A 21317-nucleotide genomic window follows, 5' to 3' on the forward strand; every position below is an offset into this window, starting at 1 on the left:
TTAGCTGGGCGTGGTGGCAGGAGCCTGTAATCCCAGCTACTCGGGAGGCTGAGGCAGGAGAATCCTTTGAACGCCGAAGGCGGAGGTTGCAGTGAGCTGAGATCACGCCACTGCACTCCAGCCTGGGTGACAGAGTGAGACTCCATCTCAAAAAAAAAAAAAAAAAAAAGAATGAAATGCTTCATTTTTTGCACAGGGGCCGTGCTAATCTTCTCTGTATTGTTCTAATTTTAGCATATGTGCTGCTGAAGCGAGCACTACTTTACTTTTTTTATTAGAACAATCGTTTCTTGTCTGTATCTCTCCCTAGAGCACTGGTGTTCCATATGGCAGCCACATATAGCCACATATTCACGCTTAAATCAATTAAAGTGAAATAAAAGTAAAAACGTCATCCCTCAGTTGTCCTAGCCACTTTTCAAGTTAGCGTCGATAGAGAACATTTCCATCCCTGGGAAAGTTCTAGACTGTTGCTCTAGGACATCAGTTTTCAGAGGACAGGGGATTTGGTTTGAACACAGGGTCCAGGACAGAGCAGGCACTCAGTAATTGCTTGCTAAAGGAATGAAGGTGGCAGCTGGCCCTCCTGAGGTAGCTGAGGCCTGTCCCTGGGGTGACCCCATGGATGGCAAAGGGGCTTGTGGATGGCAGGGCCTGTGGCTGGACGATGGCCCTGCACGTGTGTGCACACGCACAGGGCTGCCGGGCGGCGGGACGCATGAGCCCCGCCAGGTGCCCTGCGCTGCTGACACCTGCCCACGGACTGGCGGTGACTCAGTCACTCGCTGGTACTGCATTTATTTTTGGCTTCATTAGCATTTCTTCTGCAAGCGGCGGGTGGGTAGGCGCCTGGGTCTCCCCAGCACTGCCCGCCAATCTCCATCCTGCTACCGCTGGCTTCATTGTGGACCCCAGGATCCAGAAAAGTATAAGACAGACCCAGCCTCAGCCCAGGTGCAGCTCCAACCCCCGTTTACTTAGTGTTCCTGTGTGGTCGCCCTCCCACCTCTCTGACTGCCCCTTCTCTATTTCTTTGGGCATTGAACTTCTTCCCTTCTGATCGTCTTTCCAGGGTTGATCCCCACATAGCCCCTCTCTTCTCTCGCCACCACCCTAAGATTGTTACTATATATTTTTTTGAGATGGAGTCTTGCTGTGTCTCCCAGGCTGGAGTGCAGTTGCATGATCATAGCTCATTGCAGCCACAACCTCCCAGGGTCAAGCGGTTCTCCCACCTCAGCACCCCAGAGCAGCTGGGACCACAGGTATGCACCATGCTAATTTTAAAATTTGTTTTGTAGAGACGGGGTCTCACTATGTTGCCGAGGCTGGTCTCCAACTCAGAGCCCTGCTGAGGGCTCAAGTGATCCTCCCGCCTCAGCCTCCCAAAGTGCTGGAATTACAGGCATGAGCCATCACGCCCAGCCTCATGTACTTTTTTATGCCAATAAACTAAGCATTTCACAATCTAGTGACTGAGACAGAAGCCCTGTTTTCCAGCCAGGTGCGGTGGCTCTCGCCTGTAATCCCAGCACTTCGGGAGGCTGAGGCGGGCAGATCACTTGAGTCAGGAGCTCAAGACCAATCTGGTCAACATGGTGAAACCCCATCTCTACTAAAAGTACAAAAATTAGCCAGGGGGCCAGGCGTGGTTGCTCATGCCTGTAATCCCAGCACTTTGGGAGGCGGAGGTGGGCAGATCACGAGATCAGGAGATCGAGACCACGTTGAAACTCCATCTCTACTAAAAACACCAAAAAAAAAAATTAGCCGGGCATGGTGGCGGGCACCTGTAGTCCCAGCTACTCGGGAGGCTGAGGCAGGAGAATGGCATGAACCCGGGAGGCAGAGCTTGCAGTGAGCCGAGATCTCACCACTGCACTCCAGCCTGGGTGACAGAGCAAGACTCTGTCTCAAATAAATAAATAAATAAATAAATAAATAAAATAACAAAAAATAAAAATACAGAAAATTAGCTGGGCGTGGTGGTGGGCACCTGTAGTCCCAGCTACTCAGGAAGCTGAGGCAGGAGAATGGCATGAACCGGGGAAGCGGAGCTTGCAGTGAGCCAAGATCGCGCCACTGCACTCCGGCCTGGGTGACACAGCGAGACTCCGTTTCAAAGAAAAAAAAAAAAGAAAGAAAGAAAAATTAGACAGGCGTGGTGATGCATGCCTACAGTCCCAGCATCCCAGCTACTCAGGAGGTTGAGCCATGAAAATCACTGGAACCTGGGAGGCGGAGGTTGCAGTGACCTGAGATCACTACTGTACTCTAGCCTGGGAGACAGAGCAGGACACTATCTCAAAAAAAAAAAAAAAAAAAAAGAAGCCCTGTGTTCAGACAACCTGGATTCAAACCCCAGGCTTGACACTCCCTTAGTTGCATGGCTGCACAAGGTACTTGACCTCTCTGTGTCTGTCTCCCTATCTGCAAAGTGAGGATCACACTGGAGCTTTTCCCATAAGGACATTAAAAGGATTAACCAAGATACTCCAGTAAAGTGCTTTGAATAAGCCAAGCACACTGGCAGTAACCCATAAATGTCAGCCTTTATGGATACAAGCGGCCCTGCCCCTGGGTCGGCCTGCCTCCCGGACATCTAAGAAAAAAAGATCTGCCAGGTGCTATGGCTCACGTCTGTAATCCCAACACTTTGGGAGGCCAAGGCGAGAGGATCGCTTGAGCCCAGGAGTTTGAGACCAGCCTGGATAACATAGGGAGACCCCATCTCTTCACACACACACACACACACACACACACACACACACACACACACAGCTGGGTGTGGTGGTTGCATGCCTGTAGTCCAAGCTACTGGGGAGGCTGATGTGGGAGGATCACGTGAGCCTGGGTGCAGTGAGCTATGGTTGCCCCACTGCACTCCAGCCTGAGCAACAGACCAAGACCCTGTCTGGAAAAAATAAAAAGAAAAAAAAACAAAATAAAATAGATCCCACCCCAACACAGCCCAGAGGTGACAGGCTGGATGATGAAACCTGCATCAGCTATTTCCATCATCATGACACTTTGCCTTCAAAAAAAGGGGCACCAACTTGGGCAACATGGCAAAACTCTGTCTCTACAAAAAATACAAAAATTAGCCAGGCCTGGTGGTGCACACCTGGTCCCAGCTACTTGGGAGCCTGAGGCAGGAAGATCACCTGAGCCTAGGGAGATCAAGGCTGCACTGAGCCATGATCCTGCCATTGCAGTCAAGCCTAGGTGACAGAGTGAGACCCTTTCAAAAAAAAAAAAGGCAGGGGCAGGGGGTTGCGGTAGTTAAACGCCAATGGTGTTAATAAAAGTGCGCAACTCGACCGGGTGCCATGGCTCACGCCTGTAATCCCAGCGCTTTGGGAGGCCGAGGTGGGTGGATCACCTGAGGTCAGGAGTTTGAGACCAGCCTGGCCAACATGGTGAAACCCCCTGTCTCTATTAAAAATACAAAAATTAGCCAGGCATGGTGGTGGGAGCCTGTAATACCATCTAATCAGAAGGCTGAGGCAGGAGAATCACTTGAACCTGGGAGATGGAGGTTGCAGTGCGCCGAGATCATACCACTGCACTCCAGGCTGGATGACAGAGTGAGACACAGTCTGAAAAAACAAACAACAACAAAAAAGTGTGCAACTCAGAAAAAAAGACTTATTAATTAGCTGCTTGTTTCATTTTGTTAGTTTGATTTGAGGCAGGGTCTCGTGGTGGAGCTATCATAGCTCACTGCAGCTTGGCTAATTTCTTTTTATTTTTAGTAGAGATGGTGTCTTGCTGTGTTGCCCAGCCTGGTCTTAAACTCTTGAGCTCAAGTGATTCTCCCACTTCAGCCTCCCAAAGGGCTAGGATGACAGGCATGAGCCATTGCATGCAGCCACTTTTTCATTTGCTTGTTTTTAAATTTCATGTGGCCAAAAAACTCAGCTTCATTTGGCAGGACCTAAGAAGGGCTGGAATTTGCAGACTGAGCTGAGGCCGACCTGGCCCCAGGGAGAACAGGGCAGCTGATTTCTCTGGACGCTGCTGGCCACAGAGTAGTTAAGACTCAGGCTGACTTGGGCTCCAGTTGAGGTTTGACCAATGATTAGCCAAGTGGAGTTGTACCTCCCTGAGCCTCGGTTTGCTATCTGTAGAATGGGGGTGATCCTCGCCCCTTGTGTGCCTTCCCAGCACCCACTTTCCCTGTGGCTTGAGGCCCCCATGAGTCAAATCACTGAATTCCAGCTCCCATTCACATTTGTCCAGGAAACCGTCCCTGCCACGCCTCCTCCCTCTGGCCTCGCCTGGGAGGTGTCTGTGTCCTGCTCTGTCTTCCCCAGACTCGGGGAATCCTGGAAAGCCAGCCCCTGGGCGTCACACCACTCTCCAGCACAAAGCAGATGTAGACATGGCTTGTAACTGAACTCATTCCTTAAATCACACTCTACTCAATGCCTCGCCACTCCCACATTTTGTTTTTGTTTTTGTTCTGTTTGAGATGGAGTCTCACTCTGTCACCCAGGCTGGAGTGCAGTGGTGCGATCTGGGCTCACTGCAACCTCCGCCTCCCGGGTTCAAGCGATTCTCATGCCTCAGCTTCCCCAGTAGCTGGGATTACAGGTGTGTACCACCACACCCGGCTAATTTTTATATTTTTAGTAGAGACAGAGTTTCACCATGTTGGCCAGGCTGGTCCTGAACTCCTGACCTCAAGTGATCTGCCCATCTCGGCTTCTCAAAGTGCTGGGATTACAGGTGTGAGGCACCGCACCTGGCCACTCACCACTCTCAAATTTTGTTCCTTGGGATGTATGCTCTGTGTCCAAAATTGTTCAAGTGCTACTTCATCTCCTGGCCTTTGCCAGTACTCGTTCCTCTGCCAGGAATGTCATTTCTGAAATTCAACTCCTCCCAATAAGCTCCTACCGCCAGCGTCATGCCCCACTAGAAAGCTTCCAGATCCTCAGGGACAACCATTTCTCTCTGCTCTGGGCTCCCCCAGCCCCTGCCCCCCAAGCCCTGACCATGGATAGCTGGACAGAGTCCTGGAACTTTGTACTCACCCTCCTCCGCACCCTCATTCGTAGGGGTCCCTGACAGAGCTGGCTCCTCTCCACTTGCCACCTCCTCCCAGAAGCTCTCTACGCCGGGACTCCCTGCCAGGACCTCCAGTTTGAAGTCCTCTATCCCCAGGGTGACAGGCAGCAGGGTGCTGGAGGGGTCCCATGGTACCGTAGGCTCCCCTGAGGAAACTAAGGCAGACTCGCCCACACTGGCTGCAGTCGGTGTCCCAGGAGGAACAGCCGGTTTCCCCAGGGGGCTGCTCTGATGAGGAGGCGCTGAAGTTCCTGATGTTCCCTGGGTCTCCACCTGATCCTCTGGCTCTGAGTGGGGTTGGGAGCTTGAGGAGGCCAGTGTAGACACGGCTGGAACTCCAACCCTGTCCCCCTGCTCGGTCGTGAGGGACGTCACAATGCTTGTGTCCAGGGCCACCTGAGGGCTCAAGGTGGTGCTTTCAGCTTCTTCAAACAACTGGGATCCACGTTCCCAAATTCCACTAGCATCACTGGGGGCTGGCGTGACTGTGGAATCCTTGGGATTCACAGTGGGTCCTTCATCTGTAGCAACCCAAGGCTCCAAACTCGGGGTGATTTTGGGTACCAAGAAGACTCCAGGGCTTCCCGAGGGGGCAGATGGGGAGCTTGCACCCGGCCCTTTGCTGTACACTGAGGGCCAGGGGTCCTGTACCTCATCTACAGTGGCCTGCAAGCCAGAAGTAGGGCTTTCTGCTGTGTCGAAGACCCCAGACTCAGACCCCGAGATGCCCCTGAGGCCCGTTAGCTCCGTGGCAGTCTCAGTGGGGTCAAAACCTACAGCCACATTCCTGTTTACAGAAGGCCATGGGCTGGAGCTGGGGTGCTCAGCTTTGTGGACCTGAGCAAGGCTGGTCTCCCCAATTTCTCTGAAGTCTGCCCTGGGGGACTGAGGTGTTGTGGGCGTGGCCTCTCCACCCTGTCCTGTCGGGGTCGAAAAGGGAGGCGGGGAATACACCTTGGTCTCTGCAGCAGGGGAAGGTGGAGCCGTGGCCATGGCCTCACCATGTCCCTCAACTCTACTGGCCTCAGTGGAGACGGAGGTGGGGTGTGGTAGCATCCACTGTTTGGGACCACGCAGCATGGCCATCATAGGGAGATCTGGGGAGGTGGCCAAGGGGGATGCCTCCCAGGGGGCAGGGCTAGGAGCTGAGACAGTGGCCTCCAACGGGGACCAAAACAGGTCTGGGGTGGCTGGCCTGGCACTGGGGCCCTCGGCTTTTTCTAACTCCGGGACAGGGGCCCTGCTGTGGCCTGAGATGCTGGGCGGGACCATGGTCGGGGGCCACAGCCAGGGCTCTGGGGAGCTCTTGCCACCAGCAGAACCTGCAACAACATCAAGGCAGTCATTACAATGATCTCTCAGCAGCCCCTTTGGTGGGACTCCAGGCCCAATGGAGAGGGGGCTTCTGGGGCCAGAGTACCCAGCTGTGATTCAGAGCTTCCTCCCTCATCCTGAGTGTAGCCATGGCTACTTCTCCACCCTCACCTCCGGACCCCCAGGTAGGTCCCGCCTCCCCCAGAGCAACTCACCAGCTCCAGGCATATCCACCTCATTGGTCAGATCAGCCCAGGGGCTCCGGCTGTGGCCACCGCCCAACATCTCTGTGACTGCCATGGCCAGCGGAGGCTCCACTTGGTTCCCCACAGCCTCTGAGGTTGGGGGCTGGGCGCTGGCCTCCATCCCCTCTTGCAGCCCCGGCTCCGGTTCCTGCTGCTGGAAGTAGCGCCCATTCAACCCTTTGAAGCGCCCCCTCCTCCTAGCCGTAGGGTCAGTTGGGGCCACCTCTGTGTGTGAACTTGCTGTAGTGCCTGCCCCCGTGTCACTAGGGCTGGGGGCCACCGTGCTTAGCCACACTTCCCCAGTGGGCCATGAGGCCAGCATGGGGTCCCTAGGGGTAGGGCTGAGTGTCTGTTGAGATTCCTGCTTCTCCGCCAAGATCAGGGGTTCTTCTTCCCCACTGGACACCAGAGGCTCCTGGAAGTCAGGGGTGACCACCTCTTCCTCCTCCAGGGTGGGCTCCAGTTCTCTAACTGGGGGCCCCTCTGCTGACAGAATCTCCCCCTCATCCCCAGAGGATGGAGTCTCTAGGTCTCCATGTTGTGATGTGGGGTGATGAGCTGTGGGAGAAAGCAGAAGAGGTTGTGTTAGGCCCAGGGGTGGCCTGGGAAGTTCTGCTTGAAGTCTGCCCACTTTCCAGCATGCTGCAGCACAAGCCTCCTATGCACCTCTGTCTCTCCTAAGTGGTTTCTGAGATTTCCCCGCCTGAGAGAGGGAAGTGCAAAGTTTTCACCTCCACTCTTGAAGCTGGGGACCACCTGAGCCACTGTCAGGGTCAGAGTCCACTGGCTGCAGTGAGGGCTATAAGAATTTGGGCCAGGCGCGGTGGCTCACGTCCGTAATCCCAGCACTTTGGGAGGCCGAGGCGGGTGGATAACTTGAGGTCAGGAGTTCAAGACCAGCCCGGCCAACATGGTGAAACCCCGTCTCTACTAAAAATACAAAAATTAGTTTGGCGTGGTGGTGCATTCCTGTCCCAGCTACTCGGGAGGCGGAGGCAGGAGAATCGCTTGAACACGGGAGGCGGAGGTTGCAGTGAGCCGAGATCACACCACTGCACTCCAGCCTGGGTGACAGAGTGAGCCTCCATCTCAAAAGGAAAAAAAAAAAAAAAAAAAAACAACAATTTGGCTCATGGGCAAAGCTCAGGCAGCGTCCAACTCTCATGAACTTGGGTCGGCCTGTTGAGGGGTTCAACTCAACTTTGGTGACGGATCCTCTCCTGGTACAGGTGGCGCCCAGTGGGCATGGTATGCCCATGCCAGGATTGGGGCAGCTTACTTACAGGACTTGACTCCTTTGGGGTGATGCTTGCAGCTTCCAAAGCTGTCCCCACTGTCTCCCAACAAGGGGCAAGTGTTATTCCTGCTCCCACCCCCGGTGTGGAGCCCAGAGGTGGCCAATTGAGGCATAATCTCTTCCACGGGGGTGTGTATGTGTATGGGCGTGTCTCTAGGTAGAATATGCCCCCACCCAAGGGCTTGTCTTTCACGGTTATGGGGCCTCCGGACCTCTGGAGATACAGCCCACCCAGCAAAGATGATTCCCCACCAGAGTGGCCTCCTCTGGGGGCCTGTTCTTTCCCTAGGACCGGGCTCCTAGGGAAAGATTTGTCGTAAGGGGTGTGGCCTTCGCCCGGGGGCGTGGCCCTCACCCAGAGACGTGGCCCTCACCCAGGGACGTGGCTTATCACAAAGCGAGCTTCCATGTGTCTCTCCCTTGGCTTGGCGAGGCTTTCAGGGGCGTGGCCTTCGCCAAAGTGAAAGCCCTGGGGGCGCGGCCACCAGGGGACGCACGCACCTCGGAAGCAGTAGGCGTCGAAGCGCGCGGCGGGCGAAGGAAAGCCAGTCCGGTTAGCGAAGCGGTAAACAGTGCGCACGCCCGGGGCTGGGCCCCCGCAGCGCCGGCGCGGCGTCTGGATCGGGTAGCGCACGCTGCCGTCGGCCAGCCAGCCCGGGTCGCACTGGTCCAGGCCCTCATGCCAGGCCAGGTGCAGCTGTCCCACCGAGGCCAGCGCGGCACCCTGGCGGCGGCACTGTGCACGCGCGCCAGCCAGTGTCAGGCGGCGGGCCGGGCCCACGTAGAAGACCTCTCCTGCGGGAAGGGCGGGTGGAGGTCAGGGGGCCTGGGGAACCCTCCCCTGGAGCCCAGGAAGTGGGTCCAACTCCAAATAGTCCCGACCTGGACGTTAGGGTGGTGTTTAAAAGAGACGGTGACAACCGCAGCTCTGCGTCCAGCTCCGGGACCATCGTTGTCCTTACCTCTCATGCAGAGCTAAGTCTCTTTTTACAAATGGAGTAACTCAGCCACATGGGCAAGTCGGGCTTCGAGAGAGGGAGGGGCTCGGTGAAGGGGGCTCACAGAGGAGGAAGCGGGTAGGGACAGGGAGGCAGGCAGGGGACAGGAGATCAGAGAGGAAAAGAGGATCAGAGAGAGGAAGGGGGCAAAGGGAGGGAGGGGGACTCAGGGAAGCATGGAAAGCTCAGAAAATGGGTGGGATCACGTCTTGTTTGCAGGTTTAGAGAGGTATAAGACAGGAGACTCGCATGAGGACCCAAGAGGATGGGAAGTGGGGAGAATGATAGAGGCTCAAAGAGAGGCGGAGGGGCCGGGTCCTGCCAGTCCCAGACTTACCCCCCAGCTCCCGGGCAAAGCAATACACATCGTAGAGTTCCTGTGGGTTGCGCCTCCCATAGCTCCGAACCCCTGGAAGGCTGCTACGGTCACCATAGCAACCAGGACGGGACTGGGTGATAGGATACCTGACAACACAAGGGGAGGGTCCCTCTCAGATGTGTACTCCTGGAGCCCCCAAGGAACCTCCTTCCCTATGGGCTAGTCTTCATCTCCCTGCCCTGTGTATCCCCCTCACCGAACAGTGCGGTCAGAGAGCCAGCCAGCATCACAGTTGTCAAAGCCATCCTCGAAGGCAGCCTGTAGATGCCGAGGGGCTGCAATGATGGCTGAGCTGAGATGGCAGGCCTCCTGGGCCTCAGCGAAAGTCAGTGCATAGCGGTCCTGGGCTGCCCGGTAGTGGAACACAACACCTGTGGTGGAACATCCAGGATAGGGGGACGGTGGACTTATGCTGGAATCTTCAAGAACAGACCTACCTCTTGCAGAATGACTCCCCACCCCTGTCTGATAATAATAGACCTACACACAGTGTGGGTCGAGGGTGGGGAGCAAGATCCATATGCCCCCATTTTACAGATGAGGAAACTGATAACAATGGCCATAAAAAGTTACAAGTTAGCAAATATTTACAATGTGAAAAGCATTTACAGCCGGGTGTGGTGGCTCACTTCTGTAATCCCAGCACTTTGGGAGGCCAAGGTGGTCGGATCACTTCAGGTCAGGAGTTCGAGACTAGCCTGGCTAACATGGTGAAACCCTGTCTCTACTGAAAAAATAGCTGGGCGTGGTGGCACACGCCTGTAATCCCAGCTACTCAGGAGGCTGAGGCAGGAGAATCGCTTGAACCCAGGAGGCGGACGTTGGAGCGAGCCGGGATTGAGCCACTGCACTCCAGCCTGGGAGACAGAACAAGACTTCGTCTCAAATAAATAAATAAATAAAACATTTTTTTAAAAAAAGCATTTGTAAGCATTATCTTATTGAACTCTTACAACAAATCTGATTGCTTCCAGAGGAGGAAACTAAGGGTCAGAAAAGTTGAGGGACAGGTCCAGGACCATGCAGCAAATAAGAAGCAGAACCAGAATTCAAATTCAGAGAGATCTGACTTCAAAGATAGCACTCTTCATGCCCAGGGTTAGGCCCTGGAGGTGGCAGGAGGTGTGGAGAAGGCTGACAGAGAGATTCTGCCTTTTAGGAATTAAGTGCATGTGCTGATAGGGAAGTGTAGGCAGCAATGGAAGATCAAATGTGGTTCTTGCCTGGCCTGGAAATGTGGTCCTGGAAAGCTTCTTGGAGGAGGTGACATGTAAGCCAGGATATGAAGCACCAGTAACAGGCTCACTGTGATTCAAATTCTGATTTAGGGATGAAAGAAATGGCAGAACAAGACAAAGAAATGAAACACCTTGTTCTGTCTTATCCTACTGAGAGCCTTTGTGTCCTCAGCATTGGACCAGTACAGAATAGGTGCTCAATAAATGTTTGGCTGAATGTCCGGGCACAGCAGCTCATGCCTGTAATCCCAGCACTTTGGAAGACCGAGGCTGGCAGATCACTTGAGGCTAGGAGTTGGAGACCAGCCTGGCCAACATGGTGAAACCCTGTCTCTACTAAAAATACAAAAATTAGCCAGGTGTGGTTGTGTGCACCTGTAATCCCAGCTACTCCAGAGGCTGAAGCAGGAGAATCACTTGAACCCACGAGGCAGAGGTTGTAGTGAGCCAAGATCATATCACTGAACTCCAGCCTGGGTGAAAGAGTGAGAATCTGTCTCAAACAACAACAAACAGAGTTTGGCTGAATGAATGAAATTGAAGTCACCTAGATGTGGAATTCACTTGCCTCACCCCAATCAGTTTGTTGTTGTTGTTGTTGTTAGCTTTTATCAATTTTCAGAAATAAGACCTTTGAAAGGGGATGATTTGTTGACCCCATAAACTATATGGTGAGACACTGTGTCCCCAGTTCACAGTTTGGGGGTATGCAGGTTAAGACCCAAGACAGGAATCAGTGACTTGCCCAAGGTCAATGTAAGTTAAGGGAAACAGATTTCCCAGCAGGAGTCCACAGGATGTTTGCTGTGCAACAATCCATTCACTGAGTCATTTATTGAGCATCTACTGTGTGCCAAACCCTGCTCTTTATTTTTAGTTTTTGACTATTTATTTATTTATTTGAGTCAGGGTCTCCCTCTGTCACCCAGGCTGAATGAAGTGCAGTGGTGTGATCTTGCTCACTGCAGCCTCCAACCTTCCAGGCTCAAGCGATCCTCCCACCCCAGCCTCCTGATGACCTGGGACTACAGGTGCACACTAGCATGCCCTGCTAATTTTTTTTTTTTTTTTGAGATGGAGTCTCGCTCTGTCGCCCAGGTTGGAGTGCAGTGGCGCAATCTTGGCGCACTGCAAAGTCCATCTCCCAGGTTCACGCCATTCTCCTGCCTCAGCTCCCTGAGTAGCTGGAACTACAGGCGCCCGCCACCACGCCGGGCTAATTTTTTTGTATTTTTTAGTAGAGATGGGGTTTCACTGTGTTAGCCAGGATGGTCTTGATCTCCTGACTTCGTGATCCACCCGCCTCGGCCTCCCAAAGTGCTGGGATTATAGGCGTGATCCAGCCATGCCCTGCTAATTAAAAAAAATTTTTTTCGTAGAGATGGGGTCTCACCATCTTGCTCAGGCTGGTCTTGAACTCCTGGGCTCAAGCAATCCTCCTGCCTTAGTCTTTCAAAATGCTGAGATTAGAGGTATGAGCCACCACATCTGGCTTATTTAGTTGTATTATTATTACTATTATTTTTAAGATGGAGTTTCACTCTTGTTGCCCAGACTGGAGTGCAACGGCACGATCTCGGCTCACTGCAACCTCCACCTCCTGGGTTCAAGCGATTCTCCCGCCTCACCTCCCGAGTAGCTGGGGTTACAGGCATGTGCCACCATGCCTGGCTAATTTTTGTATTTTTAGTAGAGAAGGAGTTTCACCATCTTGGCCAGGCTGGTCTTGAACTCCTGACTTCATGATCCACCCGCCTCGACTTCCCAAAATGCTGGGATTACAGGCTTGAGCCACTGCGCCCGGCCATATTATTATTATTTTTGAGACAGGGTCTTGCTCTGTTTCCCAGACTGGAGTGCAGTGGCATGATCAGGGCTCGCTGCAGCCTTGATCTCTTGGGACTCAAGCAATCCTCCCACCTCAGCCTCCTGAGTAGCTAAGACTACAGGCACATACCACCATGCCTGGCTAATGTTTTGGAATTTGGAATTTTGTAGAGACAAGGTCTCACTATGTTGCCCAGGCTGGTCTCGAACTCCTGAGCTTAAGTGATCCTCCTGCCTTGGTCTCCCAAAGTGCTGGGATTACAGGCATGAGCCACTGGGCCCCCATCCCTGTTTTTTTGTTTTGTTTTGTTTTTAATAGAGACAGGGTCTTGCTATGTTGCCCAGGCTGGTCTTGAGTTCCTGGGCTCAAGCGACCCTTCCTCCTCAGCCTCCCAAAGTGCTGAAATTACAGGTGTGCACTACTACACGCAGCTCAACAAGAATTTAATAAAGGAATTGGTTAAATAGGTATTTGAGAACTGTTCTTGCTTAATATTTAATATACATTTTTAATTAATTTACTTTTAAAAAATTGCCTCACTTAGAAAAAAACTTAAGTTTATTTTACAAGAAATTTTTTATTTCTATTTTAAATAGAAAGCCAGTATCCTTTGTCTTACATAAAATCAGATAACCATAAAATTGACTCCAAGCAAAATCCTGCCTAGACGGAGGATGCAGTGAGCTTAGATAGCACCACTGCACTCCAGCCTGGGCAACAAGAGCAAGACTCCATCTCAAAACGAAACCAAAAAAATCCTGCCTAGATACTGTGGCCCCCAGAAGTCTGAGCTGGAGACTTCTCCCTCATAGCTAAAAAAGAGAGGTGTTAAAGACAAGATAGTACCCATACCCACAAAGACTTCTTTTTTTTTTTTCTTTTGAGGCAGTCTCACTGTGTTGCCCAGGCTGGAGTGCCGTGGCTCGATCTCAGCTCACTGCAACCTCCGCCTCCTGGGTTCAAGCAGTTCTCCTGCCTCAGCCTCCCAAGTAGCTGGGATCACAGGCATGCATCACCATGCCTGGCTAATTTTTTTTTTTTTTTTTTAAAGATGGGGTTTCACCATGTTGGCCAGGCAGGTCTCAAACTCATGACCTCAACTGATCCATGCGCCTCGGCCTCCCAAAGTGCTGGGATTACAGGCGCCATAGAGACTTTATGACTTTATCAGAAGAATTGAAGGGGAATCCCTGTTCAGAGGGTGATTTCTTTCTTTCTTTTTTTTTTTTTTTTTTGAGACAGAGTCTCCCTCTGTCCTCCAGGCTAGAGTGGAGTAGCCTCAACCTCCCGGGCTCAAACGATCCTCCCACCTCAGCCTCCCGAGTAGCTGGACTACAGGCATGTGCCACCAATGCCCAGCTAATTTTTGTATTTTCTGTGGAGACAAGGTTTCACCATGTTACCCAGGCTGGTCTCAAACTCCTGTGTCAAGTGATCCACTCACCTTGGCCTCCCAAAGTGCTGGGATTACAGGTGTAAGACACCACGCCAGGTCTCAGGGAGCGATTTCTAAGGTGACATTCGGTGGGTAGGCACCAGGTTCATCCCTCCCTCTCCCAGCTCCCCAGCCCCTCCTTTGCCCCCAGCTGACCTGTCACCTCCAAGGGCACCAGGTCTTGCTCATCCTCGATGCCCCTCACCACCTGGCAGCGGTAGAGCCCAGAATCGCTGGCCCTCAGCGGCCCCAGGAGTAGCGTGGCGTTGACTCGGCGCCGGGGGTAGGCAGGTAGCGACACTCGTCCCTGCCAGCTTTTGGCCACCCTCACGACGTTGTCCTTGGCCACCAGGATGGGCAAATCCTGTCGCTGGCCCGATGCAGTCCGCACCTTGGTCCACTTTATCCGAGGGGCATCTCGGGCTGCGCTTGGCCGTGGCTGCAGGGTAAAGAGACAGGGCAGGGCCACCAGCTCCGCCAGCGCAGCCCGCACGGACCCAGTACCCAGCTTCTGCATGTGGAGCCCCCTTTCGCTGGCATCGGTGATATCCTGTGTGCCTGGGTTGGAGAAGGTGGAGAGAGGGCGTGACTCAGAGGCAAGAACCAAGCAGGAACTGCTATTTCCCTCTTTTAAAAATTTTTTTAAAAAGGGCTGAGCCAGAATTCAAACCTAGGGCCACTTGACCTCAGAATCCAAGCAGTGACTGGATGCGATGGCTCATGCCTATAATCCCAGCACTTTGGGAGACCAAGGCGGGCAGATCACCTGAGGTTTGGAGTTTGAAACCAGCCTGACCAACATGGAGAAAACCCTGTCTTTACTAAAAATACAAAATTAGCTGGGTGTGGTGGCACATGCCTGTAATCCCAGCTACTCGGGAGGCTGAAGCAGGAGAATTGCTTGAACCTGGGAGGCGGAGGTTGCAGTGAGCCAAAATCGTGCCATTGCACTCCAGCCTGGGCAACAAGAGCAAAACTCCATCTCAAAAAGAAAAAAAATTATTTTTAGAGATGGAGTCTCTATCGCCCAGGCTGGAATGCAGTGACATGATCACGATTCATTGCAGCTTCAAGCTCCTAGGCTCAAGCAGTCCTCCCATCTCAGCCTCCCAAAAGTGCTGGGATTATAGGTATAAGCCACTGTGCCCAGCCCCTTATTATTATTATTATTATTTTATTTATTTATACTTTTGAGATGGAGTCTCGCTCTGTCTCCCAGGCTGGAGTGCAGTGGCATGATCTCAGCTCACTGCAACCTCTGCCTCCTGAGTTCAATCAACACCTCAGCCTCCCAAGTAGGTGGGATTACAGGTGTGTGCCACAATGCCTGGCTAATTTTTGCATTTTTAGTAGACGAGTTTCACCACGTTGGCCAGGCTGGTCTCCAATTCCTGACTTCAACTGATCCGCCTACCTTGGCCTCCCACAGTTCTGAGATTATAGGTGTGAGCCACCACACCTAGCCTTATTATTATTTTTTTGAGTCTGACTCTGTCACCCAGTCTGGAGTGCAGTGGCATGAGCTCGGCTCACTGCAACCTTCGCCTCCCAGGTTCAAGCGATTCTCATGCCTCAGCCTCCCGAGTAGATGGGATTACAGGCATGTGCCACCACACCTGGCTGATTTTTGTATTTTCTGTAGAGATGGAATTTCACTATGTTGGGCAGGCTAGCCTGGAACTCCTGACCTCAAGTGATCTGCCTGCCTCTGCCTCCCAAAGTGCTAGAATTATAGGCATAAACTACTGTGCCTCGCCCCTCGCTTTATTTTTATAAGGACAAGGATTTTACTCCAGTGCCACTGACTCACTGTATGGCCCCGGGAGAGGCATTTTCCTTCCCTGAGTCCCAGTTTTTCCGAAAGGTAAAGCGAGAGACAGCTAATGAAAAGGAAATGGTGTTTGCGGAGTACTGTCTTTGTAACAGGCACTTTATAGCAATCAGCTCATTTGATTTTCATAACCATCTGCAGAGTAGCAATGTCTCATTCTCTTTGGGGAAAGTTGAGGAAACTGAAGTTCAGAGAGATCATTATGCTTGCCTAAGGTCACAGACCAAATATGTGAGGGATTTCTAAAATCTGGGCTCTTGACCACCAGCAGAGGCACCCAGACCTTTATTACCATCGCTCCACCCTTGGCAGACATCACGAATCAATCTCTGCACTATTCTCATTTCTTTCTTTCTTTCTCTCTCTCCAGTTCATCTGAGCAAAACGATGAGAGGCGGGAATCTCCAGCTTCTGCTGACAATGACTAAAAATAACCTCTTAGGTATCTTGTTCGCTTTTGACTGTTCAAAGACCTTTTAAAATCTATTCTCATCTTATTCTCTATCCCATGCCAGGAGACCAGCAGGAGAAGGCTCTGGAACTCAAAAGCTGCCCCATATTGTCCATCCCCCAGACCCCAATCTCTCCCTCCCCACAAACCAACTCACCCTGTTCCCCAGCCACAAAGAGCAGCATCTGCGGCATCAAAAGGCCCAAGGCCCAGACAAACGTGGCCCCCATCCTGGATCTGGAACAAAATGGAAAGGGAGGGAGGAGTGAGCCATAACCCAACCCTCCCGGATATTCAGCATGGCAGGACCAAACTCCCTCACTCTACAGATCAGGAAACCAGGGCTCAGAGAGACCAGTGTGTTATTCTAGGTCACAGAAGGAGCCGGCAAAGGGCTGAGCCAGAATTCGAACCCAGGGCCACTTGACCTCAGATGCGGTGGCTCACACCTATAGTCCCAGCACTTTGGGAGGTTGAGGCAGGAGGATTGCTTGAGGCCAGGAGCTTGAGACCAGCCTAGGCAACATAGTGAGATCTCATCTCTATTAAAAAATTAGCTGGGTCTGGTGGTGCACGCTTTTGGTCCCAGCTACTCAGGAGGCTGAGGTGGGAGGATTGCTTGAGCCCAGGAGTTCAGGGCTGCAGTGAGCTATGATCGCACCACCACACTCCAGCCTGGGTGACAGCACAAGACTGTCTGAAAATAAAACAAAACAACAAAGAACAATGTAAGCAATGAAGTCTGTGGTCAGAAGCCTGGGTGCTGTCGTGAATCAAATCTGGAATTGACTCACTGTTCCTTGTGTGTGATCTTGGACAAGTTGCTTACCTTCTCTGTGCCTTACTTTCTCTGTGGATCAGATGGGGATAACATCAGGTGGTTGAAAGGAACGGATGAGTCAATATATATAAAATGCTTAGAACTACCTCATGCAGTAAGGGGTACATTTTAGCTGCTGCTATTATTATTACTGACCTTAACACAGCCAAGACTGAAATACCATTTTTCAAGTCAGCCTCCTCCATCAGACTAGTGGCTCCTAGAGGGCAGCAGTCCGTCCCAGTCCTCCCAGCATCCCCAGTCCAGGCAGCAGGCTGGCCTCTAAGCCATCCTTTAATCTGGGTTTGCTGGCTGACACGATTCACAGCTTCAATTCCAGGATTTGGTTGTCACCAAGATTCTATTCTTGGTTTCTGGGATTTTGGAGGAGCCGCCAACTCCTAGCTGGAGGAAGGGGCTCACCCCTGCCCACCCATCCTCCTCCTGACTTTACACAGCCCAACAAAAATGCTTCTTAGGCCCACAGAGAAACTTCAATTGTGGGTCCAGTTCCCTATAGGGGCTAGGACCCCTAGGGATAAAGTGGACAATTATTAAGTGCCTACTGTGAGCAAAGCCAGTCGTTGGGACACAGCAGTACATTTCCTGACTTCACATTCTTCCAGAGACTAGGAATCCTGGGGAGGTGGTCCCTCCCCGAAACCTCCCACCCCTGCCAATCCCCCTCACCAGGGCTCAGGATGTGGGCGCAGATGGAAAATTAGAACATCATTTGCAAACCCAACCCTTGCTCCCCGCCCCTATAAGAAATTATCCTTGAGGAAGGGGTGTGAACAGAGTCCAGAAGGGGAGGTTGTAGGGGACAGCTGTCCCCTTCCCCAGTTCTTCCCAGTTGCCAGAGTCTCGGCCGGGAGGCCGGCCTGGGACCTGTCCGTGGTGCTGAACTCTGAGGCGGCAACGCGGCGGCAAAGCCCACCTGGTCCACCCCTGCCTCCCGCCTGCCAACAGGATGCCTCGGGGACCAGAGATGGCTAGAGGTTTGCCTCAGGCTGCACAGCAGGGTAGAGGTCAAGGCCAGACCCTGGACCGGTGCTCCCAACTACCAACTTGTAAACCTCAGTAACCTCTGCCTTCATCTCAGGCTGTTCTCATTTCTTCCCCTTGGAACTCCAAGCAAGTGTGCGGTCCCCTCACGGCTGTTCTAGGCCTGGCCAGGTATTAGAGAGAGACAGGACTCCAGGTTGCACCTGCCCCCAGCAGGGCCTTAGGAATGGACAAGGCCAGAGAATTCTCTCTTTCTCTCTGTCTCTCTCTGTCACACACATACACGCACACGTGCGCACACACACACACACACCCCATTAAGAAGTCAGACTACATCCAGATAGCCCTGCTTCTAATCCAGGACTAGCTGCTTCCATCTCTCTGTGCCTCAGTTTCCCCACCTGTAAAATGGAGATTATCCAGCAAGTACCGCCTACAGCCACTGTGAGGACGAAATGACCTAAGACTTGCAAAGTCCTAGAAATGTTAAATTTAAAAACAGCTCTTTAGACACAAAGCCTCATGTATACACTAAAAATATACTGAGGTTGCCCAACATGGTGACAGACACAGTTTCAGGTGCACACTCCCCACACACACCCTCCCACTCCCTTCCACTCGCACCCTCACACACCCACACCCTTCTCTTAAAATACCTCCTCCCCAGGGCGGCCAGAGAGGAGCATTTACACAGCTGTCTGGGGCCCGTGCCCTCATGAATAATGTACGAGCCTCATGCATATGCAAGCAGGGGCCTGCGGGGTGCTGGAGGAGGGGCAGCTCAGATCCATGTGAATGTGTGTGTGTGTGTGAGTGTGTGTGTGTGTGTATGTGTGTGTCCCCTCCTTCACTTCACCCCCATCCCAAGTCTCGGTTAGCACTGAATGAGGGTGAGTTTGCCAATGGGCATTTGTGAGTGTGACTGGGTGTGTGTCCAGGGTGTTGTGTCCTGGCAAGGGTGTGCAGACGGTTGTGCCATGTGGTGTGTGCATGTTGTGTGTGGGGGCCTGCAGCAGCTCCGTGCACCGGGTGGAGCACATGGGACCTAATGTGATCTGTGGTTGTGTGTGGGTCTGAGTGACCCTCGGCAGGGGGCTGTGCGCATATGTGTGTGTTTCTGACCTAAGAGTCAGGGTGTATTAGTGTGCATGGGTGTGAATGTGGAACTCCGTGGAGGAGAAAGGGAGATTGGCTCAGTCATCATCCCAGGCTGCCCCTTGGGACTTCAACCCGTGCTCAAGCTTTCCCAGTTAGTGCCCCAACTCTGAACACAGACCACATTCCACACCCCCATGCCCAGGGTGCACACTGCCAATCGCACGGAAAGAACCCTTGGCCCCTCCAGATACACAAGCGGGACACACAGCCACACACCCCAGACACAGACCCGGGGGAAACACACACTCACACAGATTCACAGTGACATTAACAAAGAGAGACAATATGGGCACTTACAAGACAGGCGGCGTGTCTTCTGCACAAAGACACACACCCACAGTCTCGGGCCCCCCCCACATAAACCCCTTGATGAACGGAACAGCCTCAGACATAGCTCCTCACTCACTCACATGGCGATGCCAGCCCCTGGCACAAACTGAGATGGATAAATGTGGCCTCAGTGACCGATGGGCACTCATCATTTTGCCACATGGTGATGTGGCCCTCGGCACAAGTTTTCTGACAAAGACACAACCACAGTCACATCAGACTCACAGGGGACCCTAGAACCCCTGGGCATACTCCCCCTCCCCGCCTGTCCAGGGCGGACACACACACAAAACCCCCATATCCTTGAGGGGGAACTTTGATTTCAGAACGTCCATCAACCATAGTCCCCCAGTGGGGTCCCACAGTGCACCCACCCCTCCCTGCCCGCCCCACCCCCACGTCCCCCGCTGGGGCCCAGAGCCAACCCTCTCCCTGGCCTGGCTGTTTCTCATTGATGCTGCCTGAGAGGAACAAAGCCCCGCGCGTAGGGATGGGGGTCGCTCCTGCCCAGACAGGGCCTGGGGTCCCAGCCCCTTACTTCCCAGCGTCTGTGCCCCCAAACCAAGCCAGGGCTTCCACACGTGTCCATATGGACAGGTGGAACTAAAGGGGATGGGGGTAGGGGTCTGTGTCATGCTGTAAAGACGTGGGAGGCTGTGAAGGTGCTGGGGGACAGCCCCCGCTCTGAGCTGGTATCCCTCACAGGTCCTAGGGATCCATAGCTGGGCGGTCTAGGGGACCCCCACCCAACATTCACCTGGGACACCCAGTGTGTTCCCTGGGATAAGGGACAACACCTCAACCCAAGGTCTAAGGGAATAACGGGGAAACATGTTGGGATGGGGCCCCCCAGGACCTCCTCCCTGAGTCAGAACGGACCTGACCCAAAAGGACAGGGAGACAGCAGGGCGCCCCTTCCCCATGGCCGTTCCTCTGAGAGCAGATACCTTTCCATTGGGCACAGGGTGATCTGGGGGGCCCCCTCCCCACTGCAGTCCGGCCCGGAATCCTCCATTCATCGGCAAATTGGGAATCCCCACTTAAAATCCTGGGGTGTCTTGGCTGAGATACGGCGGTTCCCTGTTCCAGAGTCCCCCCATTCGGCATCTGGGTGTCCTCTTCTTCTCTCCAAACTCGGGGGGCCCCTCCCCTAACCCTGTTTCCCATTGCTCCCTCCCCAACCCTGAGACTCACCCCCAGCCCGGCCCCCTCCCCACCGGGGGGTTGTCTCCGGATTCCGCGGACAACCTTCCTCCCCAAATGTGTGTCCACCTGACATTCCCAAGCCCCCTCCCAGTTTGCGCTCCCTCCTCAACCCGGGGCTCCCCTCCCCCGCTTCAGCCCCCTCCCCATTCTGGGGGCTTCTCCCTGGTCTCATGTCCTCTCCCTAATCCCGAGCTCTGTGTCTAATCCCAAAGTCTTCTCCCCGCCAACACGGTCCCCTCACGGACCCCCCACCTGGCTCCTAGCTCGGACGCATCCCGGGGCGGTCGCGCGGCACAAAGGACGGTGCGCTTCGGCTCAGCTAGCTCCGCGCCGGGTCCAGCCCCTGCGCCCTGCGCTCCGCTCGCCCCAGCGCCGCCTCAGTGCTTATAAAGGGGCCGCGATGCCGCTCTGCGCATGCGCCCCCGCCAGCCCGAGGCGTCTGGCTGCGCGAGGGAGGGGGCTCCCCTGCCTAAAATCCCCACCCCGCCCATTTTTTGGACACCCACCGCACCCAGGAGAAGACGGCACTGACTCTCCTCCCATCCTCTTTGCCCCAGGAACCGCGTTAAACGTCCCCATTACGCCCCAGAATGAGGCGGTCCCATTTTACAGGTGGGGAAACTGAGCCCCAAGGAGGCAAAGTCGCTTCCCAAGGTCACGCACAGAGGCAGAGCTGGGATTCGAACCTCGCCCTGCCTGATTCTCTAGG

At 53.5% G+C, this 21317-nt stretch overlaps 1 protein-coding gene and 1 non-coding gene across 2 annotated transcripts in view; both read right to left on the reverse strand.

Annotated features, from left to right (window-relative positions):
- The window catches only part of NCAN (neurocan), a 40418-nt gene extending 19468 nt beyond the window's left edge, over positions 1 to 20950 (reverse strand). The window contains exons 1-8 of the mRNA XM_037992228.2: positions 20861 to 20950; positions 16247 to 16326; positions 13964 to 14365; positions 9503 to 9677; positions 9265 to 9392; positions 8431 to 8724; positions 6603 to 7190; positions 5040 to 6395 (exon numbers count right to left, since the gene is read on the reverse strand). Of these exons, the coding sequence (XP_037848156.1) occupies positions 5040 to 6395; positions 6603 to 7190; positions 8431 to 8724; positions 9265 to 9392; positions 9503 to 9677; positions 13964 to 14365; positions 16247 to 16319 (3016 nt within the window). The 5' untranslated portion in view covers positions 16320 to 16326; positions 20861 to 20950. The remainder of the gene's footprint in view (positions 1 to 5039; positions 6396 to 6602; positions 7191 to 8430; positions 8725 to 9264; positions 9393 to 9502; positions 9678 to 13963; positions 14366 to 16246; positions 16327 to 20860) is intronic.
- On the reverse strand, positions 151 to 258 carry LOC119621885 (U6 spliceosomal RNA). Its single transcript, XR_005238499.1, has one exon. It is a non-coding gene; the product is annotated as a U6 spliceosomal RNA (small nuclear RNA).
- Positions 20951 to 21317: the final 367 nt, after the last annotated feature.

The sequence above is a fragment of the Chlorocebus sabaeus genome, chromosome 6, assembly GCF_047675955.1.
Source record: "Chlorocebus sabaeus isolate Y175 chromosome 6, mChlSab1.0.hap1, whole genome shotgun sequence".
Taxonomy (NCBI): domain Eukaryota; kingdom Metazoa; phylum Chordata; class Mammalia; order Primates; family Cercopithecidae; genus Chlorocebus; species Chlorocebus sabaeus.